The sequence below is a fragment of the Motacilla alba genome, chromosome Z, assembly GCF_015832195.1.
Source record: "Motacilla alba alba isolate MOTALB_02 chromosome Z, Motacilla_alba_V1.0_pri, whole genome shotgun sequence".
Classification (NCBI taxonomy): Eukaryota; Metazoa; Chordata; class Aves; order Passeriformes; family Motacillidae; genus Motacilla; species Motacilla alba.
The window spans coordinates 41583193-41605879 of record NC_052046.1 but is presented as its reverse complement, the minus strand read 5'-3'; the positions used below and the strand labels follow the sequence as shown (position 1 = coordinate 41605879).

General features: G+C 51.0%; 3 protein-coding genes and 1 long non-coding RNA gene across 5 annotated transcripts in view; 1 reads left to right on the top strand and 3 right to left on the bottom strand.

The window, feature by feature from the left end:
* Window positions 1-986, top strand: part of LOC119696059 (serine/threonine-protein kinase PAK 3-like) — a 6719-nt gene extending 5733 nt beyond the window's left edge. Inside the window, exon 7 of the mRNA XM_038125574.1 lies at window positions 914-986. Coding sequence (XP_037981502.1) covers window positions 914-986 — 73 coding nt within the window. The remainder of the gene's footprint in view (window positions 1-913) is intronic.
* On the bottom strand, window positions 202-4809 carry LOC119695770 (serine/threonine-protein kinase PAK 3-like). Its single transcript, XM_038124870.1, has 6 exons — window positions 4657-4809; window positions 3702-3739; window positions 3180-3302; window positions 2538-2660; window positions 2130-2310; window positions 202-1182 (listed from the first exon to the last, which is right to left on the bottom strand). The coding sequence occupies exons 1-6, from the start codon at window positions 4730-4732 to the stop codon at window positions 1115-1117; spliced, it is 609 nt and encodes a 202-aa protein (XP_037980798.1). The 5' UTR covers window positions 4733-4809; the 3' UTR covers window positions 202-1114.
* A 6988-nt stretch (window positions 4810-11797) lies between these two features.
* LOC119695603 (serine/threonine-protein kinase PAK 3-like) lies at window positions 11798-19697 on the bottom strand. Of its 2 annotated transcripts, XM_038124450.1 has the most exons (11): window positions 19668-19697; window positions 19025-19147; window positions 18617-18797; window positions 17595-17658; window positions 16301-16349; window positions 15036-15148; window positions 14395-14512; window positions 13654-13753; window positions 13028-13224; window positions 12301-12438; window positions 11798-11913 (listed from the first exon to the last, which is right to left on the bottom strand). In XM_038124450.1, the coding sequence occupies exons 3-11, from the start codon at window positions 18621-18623 to the stop codon at window positions 11824-11826; spliced, it is 876 nt and encodes a 291-aa protein (XP_037980378.1). In that variant the 5' UTR covers window positions 18624-18797; window positions 19025-19147; window positions 19668-19697; the 3' UTR covers window positions 11798-11823. The 2 variants fall into 2 exon arrangements, with proteins under 2 accessions (XP_037980378.1, XP_037980377.1); XM_038124449.1 differs by lacking the exon at window positions 19668-19697 and having other exon boundaries at window positions 19025-19494.
* LOC119695604 lies at window positions 19697-21313 on the bottom strand. The gene is made up of 3 exons (XR_005255256.1): window positions 21145-21313; window positions 20190-20227; window positions 19697-19790 (listed from the first exon to the last, which is right to left on the bottom strand). It is a non-coding gene; the product is annotated as an uncharacterized LOC119695604 (long non-coding RNA).
* Between the last annotated feature and the right edge of the window lie 1374 nt (window positions 21314-22687).

Below are 22687 nucleotides of genomic sequence, written 5' to 3'. Positions count from 1 at the left end.
TCTCTTCCCCCTTTGCTCTTCCTCTATCTGTGCATGTGTGGGATTTTTCCAGGAACCTATCAGCTGGGCCTTCTCACACCTCTCCTTGGGGTCTACCTGCCAAACTCAAGCACCACCACTCAGGCCTTCTGAGAAGCCTGAAGCCATGCAACAGCCATTGGCAGAAAGCCTCTAGACACAGATCCCTTCCCCAGCTTGCAAGGAATATAGTGTTCAGCCACAGCTGCAGCCACAGCCAGAGCAGGCAAAGGCTTCCATTGCTGCACACACATATGGAGAAGTACTCAAAACACAGGATGCTTAGACAGCTGCCTTCTGAGTCCAGAGCCACGGGCAGCTGCTTCTCTTCCATGCACCAGACACGGGAAGGACTCTGCTTTTCTGGCGACTTCTTGTACATTTGGCTTCTCCCAGAGAACATGTTGCAAATCAGTCCCATTCTCAGTCAGCACAGCTGGCTTTCAAAGGGAACAGCTTGGTGGATTCTTTGCAGGAAAGGCCTAAACCCCACAGGATCCACGAGGGGTCTGCCATCAGGCACATGATGCCTTTTCCTCCAGAGTGCAGTGGCACTGGGCATTGCCCTGAAGCTTTGTCTTTTGCCACCTCAACTACAAAAGACAGCTGCTTCTTTCATTTCTGCTGTTGGCTTCTAGACTAGGTGGTGTCATCCTGAACCACTGAACCTTGTTGTCAGCAAAATGCGGGAAAGAAATGTTACCGAGAGCTGTTCCCTGACAGCTCTCAGCTGCTCACTTGACCTTTTGAGGCAATGAACTTTCTCCTCCTTTCATTTTCACACTTTCTCTACTCTTGTGAGACATGCAAAAATGATTTCTCCTACAAAAAGCGGCAAACGGGTGCAACACACTTGAGGGTCAGGAGATCTGCCAGGCGCTGCTCTTTGCCGCAGAAAAGACATTGCCAGCATCCAGGTGTCCATGCCACGCCTTCGGACCACAGCTATAACTGCTGACCAGTACTGAGAGAGCATCAGGCATCAGCCTAACCCAGCGTCTGGACAGCTTTGGAGCTTGCCTGAGGTCACTCTGGGGAGATGTGACACCAGCAAAATGCACAGCCCCTCCCTCTGAAGAAGGAACTCTGGCTGCACTCACCCTTTGCCAATAGTTTCCAGTTCTGTGTATTTCGCCTCAGGATCTCCCTCGCTCACCAGCATCTCTGGAAAAGTCCCAAGGAAAGATGCTCACTTCAAAAGAGATCCCATCCTGCAGCAGATCACAAAGGCAGCCCCACTCTCTGGGACACTGGGCCCTTTCAACTCAGGCAGTCGGGAAACAACCACAGCACCAGCACCTCAGAAACAACAGCAGCAAGACAAGAAGCCCTGCAGCACAGATGGTCTGCACAAAACTAAAAGTCTAAATTAATATATAAGCATATGCAGAAGCAGTGCAGAGGAGACAGCGATCAGAAAACTGTAACCAAGAGAAGTGATTGCTGGCTATAAACATTCAGGGCAGCAGGAAAAACAGAACCTTTTGTTCCTGGCAATGAGCACTGGGTTACATTCAACCAAAGCTTTAATCCTTGCAAACATCAAAGGCATCTTGGGTTCTGGAATCCATTGTTATCAGCAGCTGCCCTTTCCAGAGCAGGAAGAATATTGCACAGCGCTTCCAGCAGAAGCGCACTCTCCACCTTGAAGCAGGACTTTTCCCTAAACAATGCCGTCCTGCCTTTCTGCCTGCAGCAGCTCTTGGTACAGCCTACTGGGATGGGCCTTAGGAATGAGGTCCCTCAGCCTTTAGGACAGGCTGAGTTCTGAAGATGACCTTGGCCGTGCCCCACAGCAGCTGGGCCCCACAGGAGCTCCTGCAGGCCTACTCATTCGCTAGGTCACAGCCTCCTGCTCAGCCAGAAACTAGCTCTGTTTTGCCTTTTGCCTACAGGGAAGCTCAGGCAAAGCCAAACCAGGCTGAGCTGCTCTCAGAGGCAGCAGCAACAGCCCGGTGATCCCTCACCACCTCAAAGCACAACAGCAGGTCCTGTGTCGAGGCCTCAGGACCCGGCAGTCAGCTGAGCAGGAGCAGCAGGCGGGACAGCTCATGCCGGCACACGCACATGCAAGGCACTGCTCCAGCAGACAGGGATCACAAAGGACGTACTCAGCATGGCCAGGCACTTGTCCTCTGTCCTCTCTCGCAGCTGCTCTCTGCTGCCAGAGGAGCTAGTCGTGCTCCAGGTGCACGAGCTGCTCGTGCTTGAGCTTCCAGCCTGGGGACCGGAGCCTTCTTCAGAGCCTTCCGCTGCAGCCCGTGCAGGTGCCAGCACAGAGGAGGTGGAGCTCTGCGACAAGAAAGGAATTTGGGTCACAAATGGGCCTGGCAGACAGGCCCCTCCCATCCCATTTCTAATGCAAGCCCCTAGGAAGATGCTGCTGGCCACATCCAGGGCTCTTCGCCTCTCAGCTTTTGCAGCCCGCTTCTCCAGCTCAAGGCGCAAAAGCCAAAGGCTGCTTCTGCGTGACGGACAAAATGACACCACAGGCACTGCTAACCAAAGCAGGCACTTACTGATGATGTTTCCTCGGGCCGTGGGATGACAGCGGGGGCAGGTTCATCGGCACCTTCCTCCTCTTCAGCCTCTTCCTCGGGTCCAGAGGCAGCCGGAGCAGGTGCTGACCCTGCCCTTGTGCTCTGTGGACACACAGCAGCATGAGGGACAGGAAAGGACCTGCCATTCAGAACCTTACCTATCTTCATTACCTATATACCCCGCTGCATCTCAGCTGTTCCTTAGCTACTGACAGCTGCTCTCTGGGGAGGGCCAGGTCCCTCCTGGGGACAGTGTCTCCTCCTATCCTGCAAGCTTCTGAACTGCATCTTTGCACTGCTCTTACCGCTGGGGACAGGGAGCCTGCACAGCCACTGGGCTGCACCAAGGGCCTCACTTGTGCCCCAGGAGCATCCAAAGACATCCTAATGCTACCTCTTGTCTCTTGCTAAGACAAATTCATAGCCCCGCTCAGAACAGGAGGAAAGTGATGCCTAAACATCCAAGTTCCACACCCCTTTTCCAGGCCTCACTGGCTGGGGGGAGGGCTGGAAAGATTCCAGCCCTCAGCATCTTCAGCCAGGCACGGCAGGTGCTCTCTGATCAGCAACTTTTAGCTACGCTTTGCTCCAGCCACAGGACTACCCAGAGCTGCCACTTACTGATGCTGGATGCTCAGGCCCTGCCGAGGCAGCAGGTGCAGTTGGCTGGGCATCCTCCTCCCCTTTGGCCTCTTCTTCGGGAAGACACGCAGCCACAGGAGACTCCCAGGTTGGTTTTGGGCTCTGCAGACAGACAGCAGCGGCAGGGACACCTAACCTTCTTTCTGTTCAGCTCTAGACCCAGATGCACTAAGGAGAAATCTTCTGCAGAGAAATGGTACTCTAACTTGCCCAAAGTCAAGTAAAACGGGCCACTTAGATGGGACTGCACTCTCTTGTACAGGAGAAATTCCATCATGGCTTAAAGCACCAAGCAGCCCCACTTTCAGCTGCTTAAAAAGCTCTGGAAAGGAACTGGAGAAAACAGCCCGGGATCCTCTTGCTGCTGCTGCTGCTGCAAAGAGTCTGGACTGTTCTTTCATTCATCCAAGCCGGCTGGCACTGGACTGCAACAGGCCCAGCTCACGGCTTGCTCCACAATTGTCAAATGCTTCCAGCACCAGAGGCTCCTTTGCCACTCACCCAAAGACCAGATCCTCTCCAGGCACGGGTGATGTGACCTGCAACACACAAGGCAAAAAGAACCAGATGCTTTAAGAAAACTGCCTGTGTTGGGCAAGCCCGCCAAAAAGTCAACCCAAAGACAGAGCATTCTGCTTTCGCTACATCACTCCAGCAGCAGCCCTTGTGTCACACAGCAAGCAAGACAACAAAAGTACAGAATATTGCCTGGTGTCTACCTCTTGTCCTCTGTGGCTACTGAACCCATAGTAACATGAGACTGAGGAAGTCTTCAAGTGCTTCTGTAACAGTCATTGCTTCTGCCCCACCCCACCCAGCAGGAGCTACAGCTCCTCTCTTTCCTGTACTTCAGTTTTCTCAAGACATTGCCGGCAGCAATTGCCATGAGCTTACTGAAAACCTTTCACCAGAAAAGCTTCACCCAAGTCCCCCTTAGCCGTGGGGGCAGTTCTATCGTGACACAGCACGGGAACAGCTCCTGTGTTCGGCAGCATACAAGAACTCCTCTGAAATGCCTCTTCGCAGAGGCCTTTTGCAAGCGGATTCTGTGATTTCAGCACAGAACAAATGGCTCTTTTAGCGCGCGGCAGGTGTCAGGTTCCACATGCACATGCTGGGATGAGGGAATGCAGACAAGAAGACTTGACCTGAGGGACTTTCCCTCAGTCCTGGAGAGCAGTGCACAGCTTTTACAAGGACTCCTGCCAAGCTCTCCCAGTCTTCCCATCTTGGAAGTTGTCTTGCTTGAGCCAGCAAACTGACGAGACTCCAGACTCCATTGCCACAGGCAATGCCTCGGCAGGAGCGGAACCCATGCAGGCTACATTACAAATGCTGCCCACGCCCCGCTGGCTAGAGACACCTCCTTCTTAGCTGGAGCTCTGGGCAGCGGCTTTACCCAACTAAAGGTCTCTTTCTGGCATTTGGGTTTCTATATGCAGCAAGGTCAACTTACGCGCCAGGTGGGTGAAAAAGTACCCGGAATAAGCCACGGAAAAAGCCGTGAACGCTGCGGCACACACTCCCTCCATGGCTTGAGAAGCGCTGCTCAAGTCTGCACCAGACAACTCCTACAGGGGAAAACCAAAACTACCCAGAGTGCTGCTGGCAGAGACCTCTTTGATCAGCAGGTTCTACCAGCAGGGAGCGTGCCACAGAGCTGCTCTGCACACTGAGCCCTACGGGGCCTCGGCGCAGCAACTTTGCCTTGACATCGCTGCGATGCAAACGCTGACATCACAATAGCAACCGCCCTAGGCTGCTTTGTGAACTCATGCATAGAACCAGACCTTCTCTACAGCTAATGCCAAAAAAAGCCTGCAAAGTTCTCCTCTGCTACAAAGCAACACAAAAAGCCCTCCTGGTCCATAACCTCTTGCTCAAGGCATCCAAGAGTAAAAGCACACTAAGCCCCTAGAGCACACCCTGAGGAGCTGAGCACTGAGAAGGGACCAGGATGTGAGGAAGCACATTAGTGCTCCTTGGCCACTATTGCTTCTGAGCAAAAACCAGAAGGCTTGTTCCAGCTGGACCTTCCTTAGTTCTAGAAAGCAGCAAACAAGGAGAAGCACTACTTTAATTACATTTACAGCTTTCTCCTAGCTACAGAGACAAGGGATCTTTCAGCACTATTAATTCTAAACATTTTACATCATAGCCATGGCTGTGATTTCAGCAGGGAAATGCTGTGACAGGAAATGCAAGAAGGATCCTTCTGTCTGACTCACTCTAGCAGAGAGGCCTTGGGACCAAAGCACCACCACCATTTCTTGCCCCATTTTTGTCCTCCCACAGTAGAACACCAAAGATAATGCGCATGCCTAACCTGACAGGTTATCCAGAGGACATGTGAGGAAGACCTTTGGCCTTCCTCCAACAAGAGCCCTGAAGAGACCACAAGACCCCATAGCAACAACTGCAGCCTGCACATTGCAGTTGAGTGACATAGATTTCAAGAATCAAAAATAGGCGGAGATTTATGGGAAACTCTTGGTGAATCTGTATTAGCATACAGTATGTATAAGTTCTGTTGGGATCCTTATCCCTTCGTACCTTAAACAGGGTGGCAAGCACTCCCTGTACCCTGATCAATTGATTCTTGCTCATGCTTTCTCCGAACCACTGCCAAATTTCTGTAACTCCTGAATTCTATCTGATTGCATTATTTCATTGCAAGTAAAATGGCTGACCTCAATTAAAACTGCTGCTGAAGTTGAAGTTTGTGGTTTATTGAATTGGACGTATGGGACCTCATTCCTAACACTAATAACCCTGAATGTTCAAATCTATCCTCACCAGTCAGGAGACTGGGTGTATGCCCAGATCTGGAATAGAGGTGGAAAGGACCAGCAGTGGAAAGGACTTTTGATCCCGTGGCTGTGAGATTTACAGCTGGAGACTCCTAAATGATGGGCCTCAAGGCAGCTCTGGGCGCACGGAATTGTCTCGGACAGTACAGGAAATGTGACTCTACTGCAGGAAAAGCTGCAGTGGAACATTTCTAAAGTGAATACCATCACATGGTTTATCTTTCTGCTCATTTCCAGAGCTATGTCCCTAGTAGGGCAGCATGGCTGTTTGTTCCTGAATTACTCAACCATCTTAGCAGCACCTTGTACCTAATGACTAGAACAGCAAGTATGGCTTTGCGTGCCAGAGCGTGTAGGAGACCAAGAAAGAAAAGAGAGGCATGTCCTTTTCCCTAAGGACCTCTCCAACATCACACACATCGAACAAATACTACCTGAGCCTTGGAAAAGAAATTGTGGTTTCTGCACTTCAGTCCAAATTTGCAAACCAGAATGCAACAGAATGTGTAGATCTGACAAAACACCCATGTTCCCTACAACTGAAAAGGTCTCTGAAGGATGGTTGCCTACTCTAACTTAAGTTTGCCTACACGGTGCTAAGAATCCTCATCAGTATTCTTAAGCTCCTAGAGCATTTAAATGAGATAACTTTTGCCAAATCAGGTTTATTTGTGATTCTCACTTCCTCGATGTCTTCTAAATTTCTTTTGACAGACTTTTATTGTCGGTTTGATTAAAGCATCACCAAAACTTTCTATGGCAGAGAACACAAAAGAATACCAAGCGGATAGTTCCTCTGCATGAAGTAGGTCCAAGTGCGACAGAGTTTTCTTCTTTGAGTGATGTTTCTTGGAAAGATGAGGTGGTGACAGGACTGAAGCACTGCTGTTCTTCACTGCATCGAGTGTTTACATGTTTTTCTCTTGCTAAGTTTTAAGACATTCATGTTCATATGTTTTATACAAGTCTGCTGCAAGCAATATTGAGACATTTTTGTATTTTCCCTCTGCTTGCCACAGTGGCTGGGGAAGATTCCTCCCTCAATTTATCTTAGGCAAATTTTTAGACCTCTTCCCGTCTTCTCAGAGCAAAGCATAAAATTACTCCACCAGGGCAAGTGTAGTAATGGTAGGTGATGTGTCGAGCATGAATGTGCAGAAGAAAGGCATGTGGAACTGCGGGTGGCCCCTGGAAGCAGGGAGAAAAGGGGCTGACAGAGGAGCAGAGGTGGCAGCTGGAAAGCTCTCTCCAGCTGTAGGCAAAGAAGGCATCAGTGGTTAAGCTGACAAAAGACAAGAAGAAACATTTGAGTTTGAGAAGCACTGGAGGGTTAGGTGAAGTCAGGAAAGGCACTTGGTCTGAAGCCAGTACCTTGACTGAAATGATATGCTGAGGAGGTTGGGGCCTCCTGAGTTTTGTTACATCATTGACCCCCACCCTTAAGACAATCCAGATTATTACGACTATGAAGGAATTTCAGATGACTTTACTGAGAAAGGCTGCTCTGCTGTCATTTTCTGAAACACAGGGAAATGATCCCTCTCTGGGTGCCTGTTTCCTTCTCTGCCCCACACCACAGCCAAAGTGAGTCCATTGCCAGCAGGAGGGGTGTGCAAACAGGGCATGTCCTGGGGATCCATGGCCAGCATGGAGCACTGCTATTGTGATGCCAAAAGTCTGGTGGGGAGAAAGCTTCTTGTGTCTCCTCTGCAAGCTGAGCTTCCTATCCCCTTTCAAATCCTTTCACCGTCTAGTGCTCTGACGACAGTGCTTCATTTCCATGATGGGAATTCTGAAGTCCTTTCCAAGAAGCCTTGCCTGAAAGAGAGCAGGTCTGGCTTGCAGTGCATTGCTCTGCAGGCCTTAGGAAGTCGCTTTGTCAGCCCTTACCCACCTGCTGCCCAAAACACACGTGTGAAAGGCTGAAGCTTTGCCAGCTGTGACGGTGGCCCAAAGAGAAGGCGGTTAGAGGCAAAATGATGAGAATTCTTTTGGTGCTGGCACGTCAGGTACCAGGAGGGTGAAAAAAGCCATCTGTAAATAGCTTAGCTGACAGTCGGGGAGGGGAAGGTGCAAAGAAAGGAAGAGGTAGAAACATCAAAGGAATGAGATGACTATGTACAGAAGCTGAAGTTGAAAGTACCAAAAAGAAAAAAACAAAGAATCATTGGAAAACATACTGAAAAACTTGAGCAAGGCTTCTCCTGGTGCAGGAATGTGCATTGGGGGATAGTGTTGGCAGCTTTGGGTACCCATCCCATAGCCATCACCTGTTTTTCCTCAGCCCTGACGGGTCCAGGCAGGCTGTTGATCTGCATGGCCGCTCCCAGTCAGTCCCCGAGTCCTCTGCCCTTCATGCTAAACTCACCGTAAGCTGTCTGGGTGTCATCCGTTGCGGCTTCTCTTCTCCTGAGGCTTGGTCTTGGTGGTTGATTGTCCGACGGGGGGCTGTGTGGTCAGTTCTTGGCCCGTGCCCTCCAGGACAAGCTCCCACGACTCCCCCTTTTTTTCTTTGTTTTATTCAAAATGAAAGGTATAACAATCACAGTAAAAATAATAATCATCTCTTAACTCAAAACAACACAAGACTTAATGGACTTCAATGAAACTGGAGAATTGAAATAAAGAGGTGGGTTCATATTGCAGAGCATAACTAAACAATAAGCAAATACGATTTTCATTCTCCATCAGTTCTCAGGGCCTGAGTCCTGTGTGGCTCCCCGCCACTTCATTCCCATTCACCTACCCATAAAACATAAGAGACCAGAAAATCAAAAGGACTTGTGGTGGCACCTATAGGGGCGCATGATAGGTGGCTTGTAAGTAAAGCGGAGTTAATTGAAGAAATAACAATGGATGATTTTCAAGTGTATCCATAGTAAGGAAGAAGATAAAGCTGTCAACATGGAAACAGATTAGAAAAGATACGTGGAAATTTTTGTAAGCTAGACTAGGTGCAAAAGTAAATCTGTATAGGTGCCTTACTAAATTTCTGTAAAACTTTTGCCAATTATATTGACGCTAATTGCTCTGCACCAAAGAATATAATAAGTTACTGTGATGCAGTGAATGACTTAAGATCATGCTTTGTTAAGAGTCTATAAAATAGAGAAGACGCAAGATAAAAACCTTTTCTTCTTAGACCCCAATCACTTGTGTGTACGTCACGTCTGACATAACAGCACCTTCTGCTGGTGCCCTTAGCCAAACACAGAAGTCACAAGAAAAGCTTTCATGGGGGACCTTCCAGTGGGGCCGGGCACAGGTCTCCTGTGGGGGCAACAGAGTCGGTCCTCCGGCTGCACGGAGGATGCCGACCCTCCCGTCTAGATAAATAAAATAACTGGGTTGACTGGCTTCTGAGGGTCACCTACATTGGTAATCTCTGAACCATGAATTACAACAAAAATGGGGGACTGCTAATACAAGAGGAAAGCGGGGCCAGGGTTGAGGGCTGTCGGCAAGTGGGTTAGGGTAGAATCCTTAGCGACATGGCCACTGCCATCCTGGCAAAAGGACAGAAAAGGAGGGGAGATGGCAGATGGCTGGTGGCTGGCTTCTGCTCGTGAGCAGGTTCTACCTCCCGTCCTGTTCTTCTCAGGGATAGTGGGTTCAGGGAAGCAGGGGGATGGAACATGAAAACTGGGGAAGGAAGTCAGTTAAATATTGGGCAACTAAGATTTCAATTTAAATGGTCATCAAATATGCTGTTCAGTTACCAACAAACATCACCAAGTGCATGATGTTCTATAATCACTGTATTGAACGGATATTGAAATAAAAATGGGAGTCCAAGGGAGAGGTTAAAGCTTAGGGGACATTCTTCCAGGCCTGAGCCCCAGGAAGTCCCCTAGCAGGCCCACAGGCCTCTACAGTGGCTCAGGCAGACCCAAACTGCACAACGTTTTCACTCCCTCATGTTGTCCTTAGTTCCCGTGGCAGAACTTGCCTTCCCGCTGGACACTCGCCTGCGCCTGAGCCTGTGGAGAAGCCCGGCTCCCTCCCCCTCTACCCACAGCAACACAGACACTCCCAACCTTTCCCAAGAGCTGCAACACAAACCACAGCAGCATCCCCAGCAGTGACACCACTGCTCTGCTCCCTTTTTGCCCTACTCTGCTCCTCTAGTCACACCTGCAAGCCTCTATCTCCACAAGGGGTTGTGGCCGTGAGGCAATGAAGGAAAAAGACCTTGGGCACTGTCGTGGTTTGACAGGAAATGAGTTTTTGGGAGGTGGTAGTGGTGAAACCAATAGGTGCCCAGATGTGGATATTGGCACCTGGTTTGACCATTGAGGATATGGATCCGCCTCTGAGAACACAGGGGTTAAAAGCGAGTGCTCCCAGGGGATCGTTCTCTCTTGGTTCCGGTGGATGGAGGAGTTAGACCTCCCCTGCCCAGCTTTGGGCTGGGTGGGGGAGGGGAAAACCACGCGGCCGAGGGAGGTGAGCCAGAGCCTTGGAAGAAACGGAAGGGTGGAAGAACTCGGAGAGGTAGTGGGCAGCCCCCCTTTCTCAGGAGAGAGAGAGAAGGAGAGAGGTGCCAGTGCTATCTTGAAACTTGATAAGCACTGGCCTGGCCGAGGAAGAGAAGGGGGGGGGCCCGACGAGGGGAAGAGTGCCCGATGAGTAGTGTGGGAGTTCGAGATAAGCAGAGACTGTGATTTTAACCCTTCTGTGAGACGATGGAAAACCTTGCAAATGCTGATCCTCCGGGAGCTGAGGGAGGAGAGAAACGGATAAGAAGGAATGCGCAAGTGTGATGCAGAGTTGTGCAAGTGAAGAAGGACTGGGAGAAGTTGAGGAAATCCTAGGTGGAGGAGATGATGGAGTGGCTTTTGGCTGGACTTTTCTTGTATTAGCCATGGATAGAACCTTTCCTGTAATACAGAGACTGCATTTTAGGGGGAGGCTGCGCCAAAGGAGTGATGTGTGCGGAGACGACAGGTGATGAAGTGCTGGTGAGACCCCTCGGCCCCAGGGGGTGAAATATTGCGGGGGACTGGTGTCCCGAAATGAGGTGAGAGACTGTCGTTCTCTTCTGGAACTGGGCAAGGCCTCCTTGAAAGGGGAAACCCTAAAAGCAGCTCTGGTCCATGTGCAGTGGTGAGAGCACTGAACATGGAAGGAAGAAGTCACGACGTGTAGTTGCTGAGTGACGGGGATTTACCTGTGGTGGCACAAGGAGGGCTCCTTCTCTCCTTGATGAAATGAGAAGTGATTGTCGGAAGGGTGGAGATGGACTGAGTTGATTATCTGAAGGGTGATGGACTGGATTAAGATCTAAGGTTTTGTGATATTCTGTAAGAATTGAGTGGGGGGAGGAGAAATGTTTGAAAGGTTTCCATTCTGCTCTGTGTGTTAATTTTATTGTAGTTCTATGATAATAAAGTTTTTTTCCCTTTTGTTTGCAAGTGGAGGCCTGCTTTGCTCTGTCTCTGATCACATCTCACAGCAGACACCGGGGAAGAATGGGTTTTCATGGGGGCACTGGCATTGGGCCAGCGTCAAACCATGACAGGCACGCTTCCAATCCGTGCCACAAATCCCACCCACGGCTCTTCCCACACAGAAGAAACACCTGGCCATTCAGAAGCAAATTTAGAGCTTATTCACATGGTGAGAACAAAAGGAAGCTTCCAACACAGTGAAGGTTTTCTTTATTAAAGCATTTATTTTGACTACTAGTCTAAACAAACTACAAACTTCGAGCTAGAAACTACAAACTTCGAGCTACAAACTACAAACTACAAACTACAAGACAGAAACTAGAAACTAGAAACTATGAAAAACAACAAGGGCCTCTTCCAGGGCTAGTATCTCCTGTCGGCCATGAACTGCTGTGCTGCCATGATCAGAGGCGTCAGCGTGGAGGTCGGCTTGGCTGATGTTACAAACGGATGCTGCCCAAAGAGAAAAAGAAAACATGAACTTCTACTTTCCTCACAGGCTGAAACAGGCTTTCTCTGGCTAGCAGAAAGATACAGAGACAAGGGCATTCTGTGCAACTCTGTCTCCACCTCCAAGACCTTGCTACATGAGGCAAACATGGCTCCAATCCCACAAATGCCACAAATCCAGATGGCTTCAGCTTAAGGAGATTAGGTTTGGGTGCCCGAGAAAGGCTCCCTCTAACGTGTCCTAGGCCATGATTCTCCTTTGTTTGCCTCTGAGAAGCCCCAGACCGGAGATTCTTCGCAGCGGGGCCCATCAGACGCCTTGGACTTGAGCAGATGAGGAGCCCCTGGCAGCGGGCAGCTGGCGCAGCCTGCAGCCGCTTTGCCTTTTACCTGCAGAAGTTCCCGGGCAGACCAGCGCCTGTCCTCGTCCGTCTCCAGGCAGCAGTGCAGAAAGTCTCGCAACCACGCGGACTGTTGCCTGGGGTTCTGCAGCTTCGGGCTGCCCCCGGTGCTTATCAGCTGTTGAACCTGGACAAGAAGGAAATGCCACACTCTACCTATCTCCTTCGCAGCCCAAGCAGTTCACACAAACTGTTCCCACTGGACAAGCTCCACTCTCCTGTGGCACTTTACTCCCTGCCAGAGGGTGGCAGTAATAGCTTTCCTACCCCTACTCAAAGAACCCAAAGCCAGAGGCAGCCATAGCCAGTCCAAGATGCAAAGGCTCTTGCCTTGAGCCCTGATTTCCCTGGCGGATGGAATGAGGAGCAACTCCATCAGCAAAAGCACACTTGGCTTCTCTGAGCACTGACACCAGCTCTACAGGCGATTTGCAAGACGGACTTTTGTCTAACTCCTCTTTCCAAGGAGCGTTCCATAAAATGCAGCTCAGCCCTGCTCACTGCTCCCTTGGGCCAAGCTTCTGTCAAGCTAAAGGCATCACGATTTTTCGGTGCTGTTCATGATGAAATGGCAAGGGCATGATCTGGACAAGGAGCACGAGAGACTATGCAGCCTGGAACCTGTCATTTTCAGGTAGAAGCAAGCTTCCCAGGCAGAAGAATGGCAGCAGATTTGGTTAGAGTGACAGCAGTATCTGAGAGCAGTTGCAGCGTACCGTGCGGGAGGTTTTCATCCGGTGAGGAGGCGCTCCTTCCACCATCTCGATCCCCACAATGCCAAAGGACCAGATGTCCACTTTGGGGCCATAGCATTTCCTGGTGAAGATTTCTGGCGCCATCCAGTAAGTGGTCCCAACAGCTGATCTCCGTTTGCTCTGCTCAGCGGTGAGCTGAGCAGAAAGGCCAAAATCAGCTGAGGAGAAAACACCACTCTGATCACGCCAGCGTGAATGAGGAAAGCAAACCAAAGAAATCCCCACTGGACCAATGTCCAGGAAGGCACTGTGCAACCCAGCTGCCATAAAGGGGCCACGCTGCCATTCCTCGGGCCTGCCGCCGAGGAAATGCGGAACTGGCCGCTTAGCAAAAGCCCCCGGTTTCAGGCTGTGGTTTTTAGTCCCTTGAAGCTATTAGACTATTGCTTGAGAAGGGACACACACCACCCAAAGCCTCTCCTGACCCCTTCTTCCCTGCAACACCTCCCTGCACCTTGTGGCCGTGCTCTGCGCTTGCACCAGGGCAGCCTGCACTGCCACAGGCACCACTGCAGGGAACCGGCAGGCACCCAAAGGCAGCCCCACACCGCAGCCTGCCGTGGCTGAGCCTGGCCAACAACACCCACCCAACTTGACAGATCCGTCCAGGCCCAGGAGAATGTTGTGGCTTTTGATGTCTCGGTGCATCACTTGCTTGGAGTGAAGGAAATCCAGGCCTTGCAGGCACTGAGAGAGCAAAAAGAAACACGAGCCTAAGTGGATTGCACCTCACAGGCAGCAAAGCGGCACATCTGCAACACTGACTTCCTGGAGGATGCTGAGCCATGGCAGGACAGGCTGCTGGCAAGGGCAAGAGCCTGCTGCTCTACCATGAGCACAGCAGAGCCTTTCTAAGGGAGGGTGTGTTTGCCTCTGAAAGGGCAACTGTTCCTCTGGCCAGCGCCCTGCAACCACAGACTCAAGGAGCACTGCTGCACTGGCTGTGCTCTCTCCAGCCAGACAACAGTGGATGCTTTTGCAAACACCACTTTGCCTGCCAGGCTCTCCTTTCAGGCTGAGCTCTCTCAGAGTCCTGTGAGTCTCTCTTGGTCTTTGCCACTTGCTCCACACTGCGCCACCAGCAGCTGTGCCCTTCCGGGCAAGGAATGCAGCAGACACAGGCTCCAGGCAAGTGTTTAAAAAGGTAAACACAAGCACACTAGAAGAAGGGCAGGGACACTGGCAGGCACTTCAGATGCTCTTGCTACTGCCAGTCATAAGAGAAAGGCAGAAAGGAAGCTCGGAAGATGAAATCTCTCCTCTCCTTATCACCCATTTGGAAGTCCCATCCCGACCAAGCCATGGGAAGCACAAGCGCCATCCCTCACCTCCCGAGAGACAGCTGCTATCTCTCCTTCTGCCAGATGAGTCTCCCTGATGACATCGTGTAAAGAACCTCCGTCCATGTATTCCATCACGAGCCAGAGTTCCTCGTCCACCAGGTAGCTGAAAGGAGCAAACAACAGCCTGGAGATCAATGCGCGCACTTACACCACCTGAAGGATTCCTGTCTCTGTGTCTCTCTCCGAGGACGACAGGAGGAAGTGAGCAGTCATTCCCTACGCTCTACAGGGCTTGAACTCTCTGCACTCTAAAAGACTGCTTGGTATGCACACCAATGCAACAGGCCAAGGGAAATACAACCTACAGTGCTTTGTCAGTACTTCAGGCCCATGGGGAAAAATCAAACCCCAAATCAACGAAAACAATGTGGAGAGAGGACAGGAGCTTTGAGGCGGTTGGCTCAGTCATACAGGGCCACGTCCGGTCTTTGAAAGTGCCCTTCAAGCTCACTATGCCAGGAAAGATTACTGCAGCCCCATTGCAATCTCCTCCCAAGATGCTGCAGATCAGACCAGAAACAGGTAAATTAACAGCTCCATCCTCTGCCAGCGACCAAAGGAGCGGTTGTACCTCTGGCCTGCAGGATGTGAATGACCTCTCATGGCAGAACAGCAGAACCACTCACCTGTCTACATAGTTCACAAGGTTGGCATTCTTGTTGCCACGCATGACCTGGATTTCATTCAGGCACAGTTCGCTGCTGCTCTCTTGCAGGAGACTAATTTTCTTGATGGCCACCTAAAACGACATAGAAAACCATCAACCAAAGAAGTCTGTGGCCCAGGACCACAAGGGGAACGTGGAGACACTGATTATGGGATGATAGTGCTGGGCTGGGCCAAACTGCCTCGTGACTGGACGTCAGACAGCGTGCTTGGGCACCTCCCAGGACCCAGAGACACGGACACCCTTTGCCTTGTAAACCTGGGAGAAACATGGTCTAAGCTCTCCACCTCAAAGCTCTAACAACACTCACTGTGCCCACGGCCAGTCTTTCCCCAGGGCCTTACTTTATCATTCCCATTTTCATTCACACACCTCTTGCAAGCAGGAAGCAATTTTGTGCCAGTACAAATGGAGCAAAACTGCTGGGAAAGCTTTGGCACTTCTAGTGGGCTTGAGCATTACTCCAGCCACCACTGGCATTCTCCATTGCACAACAACAAAGCAAATTCTTACAGACGGGACTGATAAAATCCTGTCCTGAAAAACATCCCGAGGGTTATTCTCCCTAAGAAATACAACCCGACATACTTGACGGAAAAAATGCCATGATGATGAAAACATCATGAGGGACACCTCCAAAAAAGACAATCCTAGCACTTCCCTACTTCAGGAATTTTCATTTTGCTCCACTAAAATACTTCCCCTTGCACCACTGACATTTGCAGTTACTGCTGAAAAGACTGTAAAAAGAAATAACCCATGCTTTGATCTTCTAGGGATTTACACCGGGCTCTGAGCAGGGCTTAGGCCCTTGGGACACTCCTTGCAGACCTCTCTCTCTAAGCGCAATTCCCAAGGGCAGCCCTGCAGGTGGCTACAGAACTACCAGCACGATTCCCATGTATTTGCTCACAGCCAGAAATGAGAATAATTCAGGAACCCTGCAGCCCCAAAGAGCAGTGCCATGCTCTGAGACACCACCTGGGCACTAAGACCCAGCCAGCGTGTCCTCCTCTGAAAGATGCCGCCTGGCCTCCTTGCATTGCCTGGGGCAGCTGAGAAGGACAAAATCTGTCCCCACTGCATTTGGCAGGCGGACACTGCTCTGCCCTTCATTTGCCTTTGCAGCAAAGCTCCACTGGCGACCCAAAGCTCAGCCACAGCTCACAGCAGAGGAGAGGGCACTCAAGAGCTGCAGAAGCTGCGGCGCTGCTTGACGCTTATCTCTTCTCCTGTGGCAGTCTCCACTGCCATGCACACAGTGCCGAAACCCCTAGAAACAAAACAGGAGCGGAGAAAGAAGAAGTCCTTTAGTCCCTGCAAGTGCAAGACACTGCAGTCCAACGGGAAAAAAGTCCTTGGGAAAACAGGAAATGGAACATGACAAATTCTCGTCTGGGTCTCTTCCCCCTTTGCTCTTCCTCTATCTGTGCATGTGTGGGATTTTTCCAGGAACCTATCAGCTGGGCCTTCTCACACCTCTCCTTGGGGTCTACCTGCCAAACTCAAGCACCACCACTCAGGCCTTCTGAGAAGCCTGAAGCCATGCAACAGCCATTGGCAGAAAGCCTCTAGACACAGATCCCTTCCCCAGCTTGCAAGGAATATAGTGTTCAGCCACAGCTGCAGCCACAGCCAGAGCAGGCAAAGGCTTCCATTGCTGCACACACATATGGAGAAGTACTCAAAACACAGGATGCTTAGACAGCTGCCTTCTGAGTCCAGAGCCACGGGCAGCTGCTTCTCTTCCATGCACCAGACACGGGAAGGACTCTGCTTTTCTGGCGACTTCTTGTACATTTGGCTTCTCCCAGAGAACATGTTGCAAATCAGTCCCATTCTCAGTCAGCACAGCTGGCTTTCAAAGGGAACAGCTTGGTGGATTCTTTGCAGGAAAGGCCTAAACCCCACAGGATCCACGAGGGGTCTGCCATCAGGCACATGATGCCTTTTCCTCCAGAGTGCAGTGGCACTGGGCATTGCCCTGAAGCTTTGTCTTTTGCCACCTCAACTACAAAAGACAGCTGCTTCTTTCATTTCTGCTGTTGGCTTCTAGACTAGGTGGTGTCATCCTGAACCACTGAACCTTGTTGTCAGCAAAATGCGGGAAAGAAATGTTACCGAGAGCTGTTCCCTGACAGCTCTCAGCTGCTCACTTGACCTTTTGAGGCAATGAACTTTCTCCTCCTTTCATTTTCACACTTTCTCTACTCTTGTGAGACATGCAAAAATGATTTCTCCTACAAAAAGCGGCAAACGGGTGCAACACACTTGAGGGTCAGGAGATCTGCCAGGCGCTGCTCTTTGCCGCAGAAAAGACATTGCCAGCATCCAGGTGTCCATGCCACGCCTTCGGACCACAGCTATAAATGCTGACCAGTACTGAGAGAGCATCAGGCATCAGCCTAACCCAGTGTCTGAACAGCTTTGGAGCTTGCCTGAGGTCACTCTGGGGAGATGTGACACCAGCAAAATACACAGCCCCTCCCTCTGAAGAAGGAACTCTGGCTGCACTCACCCTTTGCCAATAGTTTCCAGTTCTGTGTATTTCGCCTCAGGATCTCCCTCGCTCACCAGCATCTCTGGAAAAGTCCCAAGGAAAGATGCTCACTTCAAAAGAGATCCCATCCTGCAGCAGATCACAAAGGCAGCCCCACTCTCTGGGACACTGGGCCCTTTCAACTCAGGCAGTCGGGAAACAACCACAGCACCAGCACCTCAGAAACAACAGCAGCAAGACAAGCAGACCTGCAGCACAGATGGCCTGCACAAAGTTTAAAAAGTCTAAATTAATATATAAGCATATGCAGAAGCAGTGCAGAGGAGACAGCGATCAGAAAACTGTAACCAAGAGAAGTGATTGCTGGCTATAAACATTCAGGGCAGCAGGAAAAACAGAACCTTTTGTTCCTGGCAATGAGCACTGGGTTACATTCAACCAAAGCTTTAATCCTTGCAAACATCAAAGGCATCTTGGGTTCTGGAATCAGAACCTGGAATTGTTATCAGCAGCTGCCCTTTCCAGAGCAGGAAGAATATTGCACAGTGCTTGCAACAGAAGCACACTCTCCACCTTGAAGCAGGACTTTTCCCTAAACAATGCCGTCCTGCCTTTCTGCCTGCAGCAGCTCTTGGTACAGCCTACTGGGATGGGCCTTAGGAATGAGGTCCCTCAGCCTTTAGGACAGGCTGAGTTCTGAAGATGACCTTGGCCGTGCCCCACAGCAGCTGGGCCCCACAGGAGCTCCTGCAGGCCTACTCATTCGCTAGGTCACAGCCTCCTGCTCAGCCAGAAACTAGCTCTGTTTTGCCTTTTGCCTACAGGGAAGCTCAGGCAAAGCCAAACCAGGCTGAGCTGCTCTCAGAGGCAGCAGCAACAGCCCGGTGATCCCTCACCACCTCAAAGCACAACAGCAGGTCCTGTGTCGAGGCCTCAGGACCCGGCACTCAGCTGAGCAGGAGCAGCAGGCGGGACAGCTCATGCCGGCACACGCACACGCAAGGCACTGCTCCAGCAGACAGGGATCACAAAGGACCTACTCAGCATGGCCAGGCACTTGTCCTCTGTCCTCTCTCGCAGCTGCTCTCTGCTGCCAGAGGAGCTAGTCGTGCTCCAGGTGCACGAGCTGCTCGTGCTTGAGCTTCCAGCCTGGGGACCGGAGCCTTCTTCAGAGCCTTCCGCTGCAGCCCGTGCAGGTGCCAGCACAGAGGAGGTGGAGCTCTGCGACAAGAAAGGAATTTGGGTCACAAATGGGCCTGGCAGACAGGCCCCTCCCATCCCATTTCTAATGCAAGCCCCTAGGAAGATGCTGCTGGCCACATCCAGGGCTCTTCGCCTCTCAGCTTTTGCAGCCCGCTTCTCCAGCTCAAGGCGCAAGAGCCAAAGGCTGCTTCTGCGTGACGGACAAAATGACACCACAGGCACTGCTAACCAAAGCAGGCACTTACTGATGATGTTTCCTCGGGCCGTGGGATGACAGCGGGGGCAGGTTCATCGGCACCTTCCTCCTCTTCAGCCTCTTCCTCGGGTCCAGAGGCAGCCGGAGCAGGTGCTGACCCTGCCCTTGTGCTCTGTGGACACACAGCAGCATGAGGGACAGGAAAGGACCTGCCATTCAGAACCTTACCTATCTTCATTACCTATATACCCCGCTGCATCTCAGCTCTTCCTTTAGCTACTGACAGCTGCTCTCTGGGGAGGGCCAGGTCCCTCCTGGGGACAGTGTCTCCTCCTATCCTGCAAGCCTCTGAACTGCATCTTTGCACTGCTCTCTCCGCTGGGGACAGGGAGCCTGCACAGCCACTGGGCTGCACCAAGGGCCTCACTTGTGCCCCAGGAGCATCCAAAGACATCCTAATGCTACCTCTTGTCTCTTGCTAAGACAAATTCATAGCCCCGCTCAGAACAGGAGGAAAGTGATGCCTAAACATCCAAGTTCCACACCCCTTTTCCAGGCCTCACTGGCTGGGGGGAGGGCTGGAAAGATTCCAGCTCTCAGCAACTTCAGCCAGGCACGGCAGGTGCTCTCAGATCAGCAACTTTTAGCTACGCTTTGCTCCAGCCACAGGACTACCCAGAACTGCCACTTACTGATGCTGGATGCTCAGGCCCTGCAGTGGCAGCAGGTGCAGTTGGCTGGGCATCCTCCTCCCCTTTGGCCTCTTCTTCAGGAAGACACGCAGCCACAGGAGACTCCCAGGTTGGTTTTGGGCTCTGCAGACAGACAGCAGCGGCAGGGACACCTAACCTTCTTTCTGTTCAGCTCTAGACCCAGATGCACTAAGGAGAAATCTTCTGCAGAGAAATGGTACTCTAACTTGCCCAACGTCAAGTAAAACGGGCCACTTAGATGGGACTGCACTCTCTTGTACAGGAGAAATTCCATCATGGCTTAAAGCACCAAGCAGCCCCACTTTCAGCTGCTTAAAAAGCTCTTGAAAGGAACTGGAGAAAACAGCCCGGGATCCTCCTGCGGTTGCTGCTGCTGCAAAGAGTCTGGACTGTACTTTCATTCATCCAAGCCGGCTGGCACTGGACTGCAACAGGCCAAGCTCACGGCTTGTCCCACAATTGTCAAATGCTTCCAGCACCAGAGGCTCCTTTGCCACTCACCCAAAGACCAGATCCTCTCCAGGCACGGGTGATGTGACCTGCAACACACAAGGCAAAAAGAACCAGATGCTTTAAGAAAACTGCCTGTGTTGGGCAAGCCCGCCAAAAAGTCAACCCAAAGACAGAGCATTCTGCTTTCACTACATCACTCCAGCAGCAGCCCTTGTGTCACACAGCAAGCAAGACAACAAAAGTACAGAATATGGCCTGGTGTCTACCTCTTGTCCTCTGTGGCTACTCAACCCATAGTAACTTGAGACTGAGAAAGTCTGCAAGTGCTTCTGTAACAGTCATTGCTTCTGCCCCACCCCACCCAGCAGGAGCTACAGCTCCTCTCTTTCCTGTACTTCAGTTTTCTCAAGACATTGCCTGCAGCAATTGCCATGAGCTTACTGAAAACCTTTCGCCAGAAAAGCTTCACCCAAGTCCCCCTTAGCCGTGGGGGCAGTTCTATCGTGACACAGCACGGGAACAGCTCCTGTGTTCGGCAGCATACAAGAACTCCTCTGAAATGCCTCTTCGCAGAGGCCTTTTGCAAGCGGATTCTGTGATTTCAGCACAGAACAAATGGCTCTTTTAGCGCGCGGCAGGTGTCAGGTTCCACAGGCACATGCTGGGATGAGGGAATGCAGACAAGAAGACTTGACCTGAGGGACTTTCCCTCAGTCCTGGAGAGCAGTGCACAGCTTTTACAAGGACTCCTGCCAAGCTCTCCCAGTCTTCCCATCTTGGAAGTTGTCTTGCTTGAGCCAGCAAACTGACGAGACTCCAGACTCCATTGCCACAGGCAATGCCTCGGCAGGAGCGGAACCCCTGCAGGCTACATTACAAATGCTGCCCACGCCCCGCTGGCTAGAGACACCTCCTTCTTAGCTGGAGCTCTGGGCAGCGGCTTTACCCAACTAAAGGCCTCTTTCTGGCATTTGGGTTTCTATATGCAGCAAGGTCAACTTACGCGCCAGGTGGGTGAAAAAGTACCCGGAATAAGCCACGGAAAAAGCCGTGAACGCTGCGGCACACACTCCCTCCATGGCTTGAGAAGCGCTGCTCAAGTCTGCACCAGACAACTCCTACAGGGGAAAACCAAAACTACCCAGAGTGCTGCTGGCAGAGACCTCTTTGATCAGCAGGTTCTACCAGCAGTGAGCGTGCCACAGAGCTGCTCTGCGCACTGAGCCCTTCGGGGCCTCAGCACAGCAACTTTGCCTTGACATCGCTGCGATGCAAACGCTGACATCACAATAGCAACCGCCCTAGGCTGCTTTGTGAACTCATGCATAGAACCAGACCTTCTCTACAGCTAATGCCAAAAAAAGCCTGCAAAGTTCTCCTCTGCTACAAAGCAACACAAAAAGCCCTCCTGGTCCATAACCTCTTGCTCAAGGCATCCAAGAGTAAAAGCACACTAAGCCCCTAGAGCACATCCTGAGGAGCTGAGCACTGAGAAGGGACCAGGATGTGAGGAAGCAAATTAGTGCTCCTTGGTCACTATTGCTTCTGAGCAAAAACCAGAAGGCTTGTTCCAGCTGGACCTTCCTTAGTTCTAGAAAGCAGTAAACAAGGAGAAGCACTACTTTAATTACATTTACAGCTTTCTCCTAGCTACAGAGACAAGGGATCTTTCAGCACTATTAATTCTAAACATTTTACATCATAGCCATGGCTGTGATTTCAGCAGGGAAATGCTGTGACAGGAAATGCAAGAAGGATCCTTCTGTCTGACTCACTCTAGCAGAGAGGCCTTGGGACCAAAGCACCACCACCGTTTCTTGCCCCATTTTTGTCCTCCCACAGTAGAACACCAAACATAATGCGCATGCCTAACCTGACAGGTTATCCAGAGGACATGTGAGGAAGACCTTTGGCCTTCCTCCAACAAGAGCCCTGAAGAGACCACAAGACCCCATAGCAACAACTGCAGCCTGCACATTGCAGTTGAGTGACGTAGATTTCAAGAATCAAAAATAGGCGGAGATTTATGGGAAACTCTTGGTGAATCTGTATTAGCATACAGTATGTATAAGTTCTGTTGGGATCCTTTTCCCTTCGTACCTTAAACAGGGTGGCAAGCACTCCCTGTACCCTGATCAATTGATTCTTGCTCATGCTTTCTCCGAACCACTGCCAAATTTCTGTAACTCCTGAATTCTATCTGATTGCATTATTTCATCGCAAGTAAAATGGCTGACCTCAATTAAAACTGCTGCTGAAGTTGAAGTTTGTGGTTTATTGAATTGGACGTATGGGACCTCATTCCTGACACTAATAACCCTGAATGTTCAAGTCTATCCTCACCAGTCAGGAGACTGGGTGTATGCCCAGACCTGGAATAGAGGTGGAAAGGACCAGCAGTGGAAAGGACTTTTGATCCCGTGGCTGTGAGATTTACAGCTGGAGACTCCTAAATGATGGGCTTCAAGGCAGCTCTGGGCGCACGGAATTGTCTCAGACAGTACAGGAAATGTGACTCCGCTGCAATGGAACATTTCTAAAGTGAA

What these genes read in the sequence shown, in the direction of transcription:
- LOC119695770 (XM_038124870.1), bottom strand. Translation starts at nt 4,732, where the DNA reads ATGGAGGGAGTGTGTGCCGCAGCGTTCACGGCTTTTTCCGTGGCTTAT. An exon ending in CTTTTTCACCCACCTGGCGC is followed by an intron (nt 3,740 to 4,656) that starts GTAAGTTGACCT and finishes TGTGTGTTGCAG; the next exon opens with GTCACATCACCCGTGCCTGG. An exon ending in GGAGAGGATCTGGTCTTTGG is followed by an intron (nt 3,303 to 3,701) that starts GTGAGTGGCAAA and finishes GTCTGTCTGCAG; the next exon opens with AGCCCAAAACCAACCTGGGA.
- LOC119695603 (XM_038124449.1), bottom strand. Translation starts at nt 19,213, where the DNA reads ATGAAGATAGGTAAGGTTCTGAATGGCAGGTCCTTTCCTGTCCCTCAT. An exon ending in CAAGTGCCTGGCCATGCTGA is followed by an intron (nt 17,659 to 18,616) that starts GTAGGTCCTTTG and finishes GGACTTTTCCAG; the next exon opens with AGATGCTGGTGAGCGAGGGA. An exon ending in GGACGGATCTGTCAAGTTGG is followed by an intron (nt 13,225 to 13,653) that starts GTGGGTGTTGTT and finishes TTTTCTCCTCAG; the next exon opens with CTGATTTTGGCCTTTCTGCT.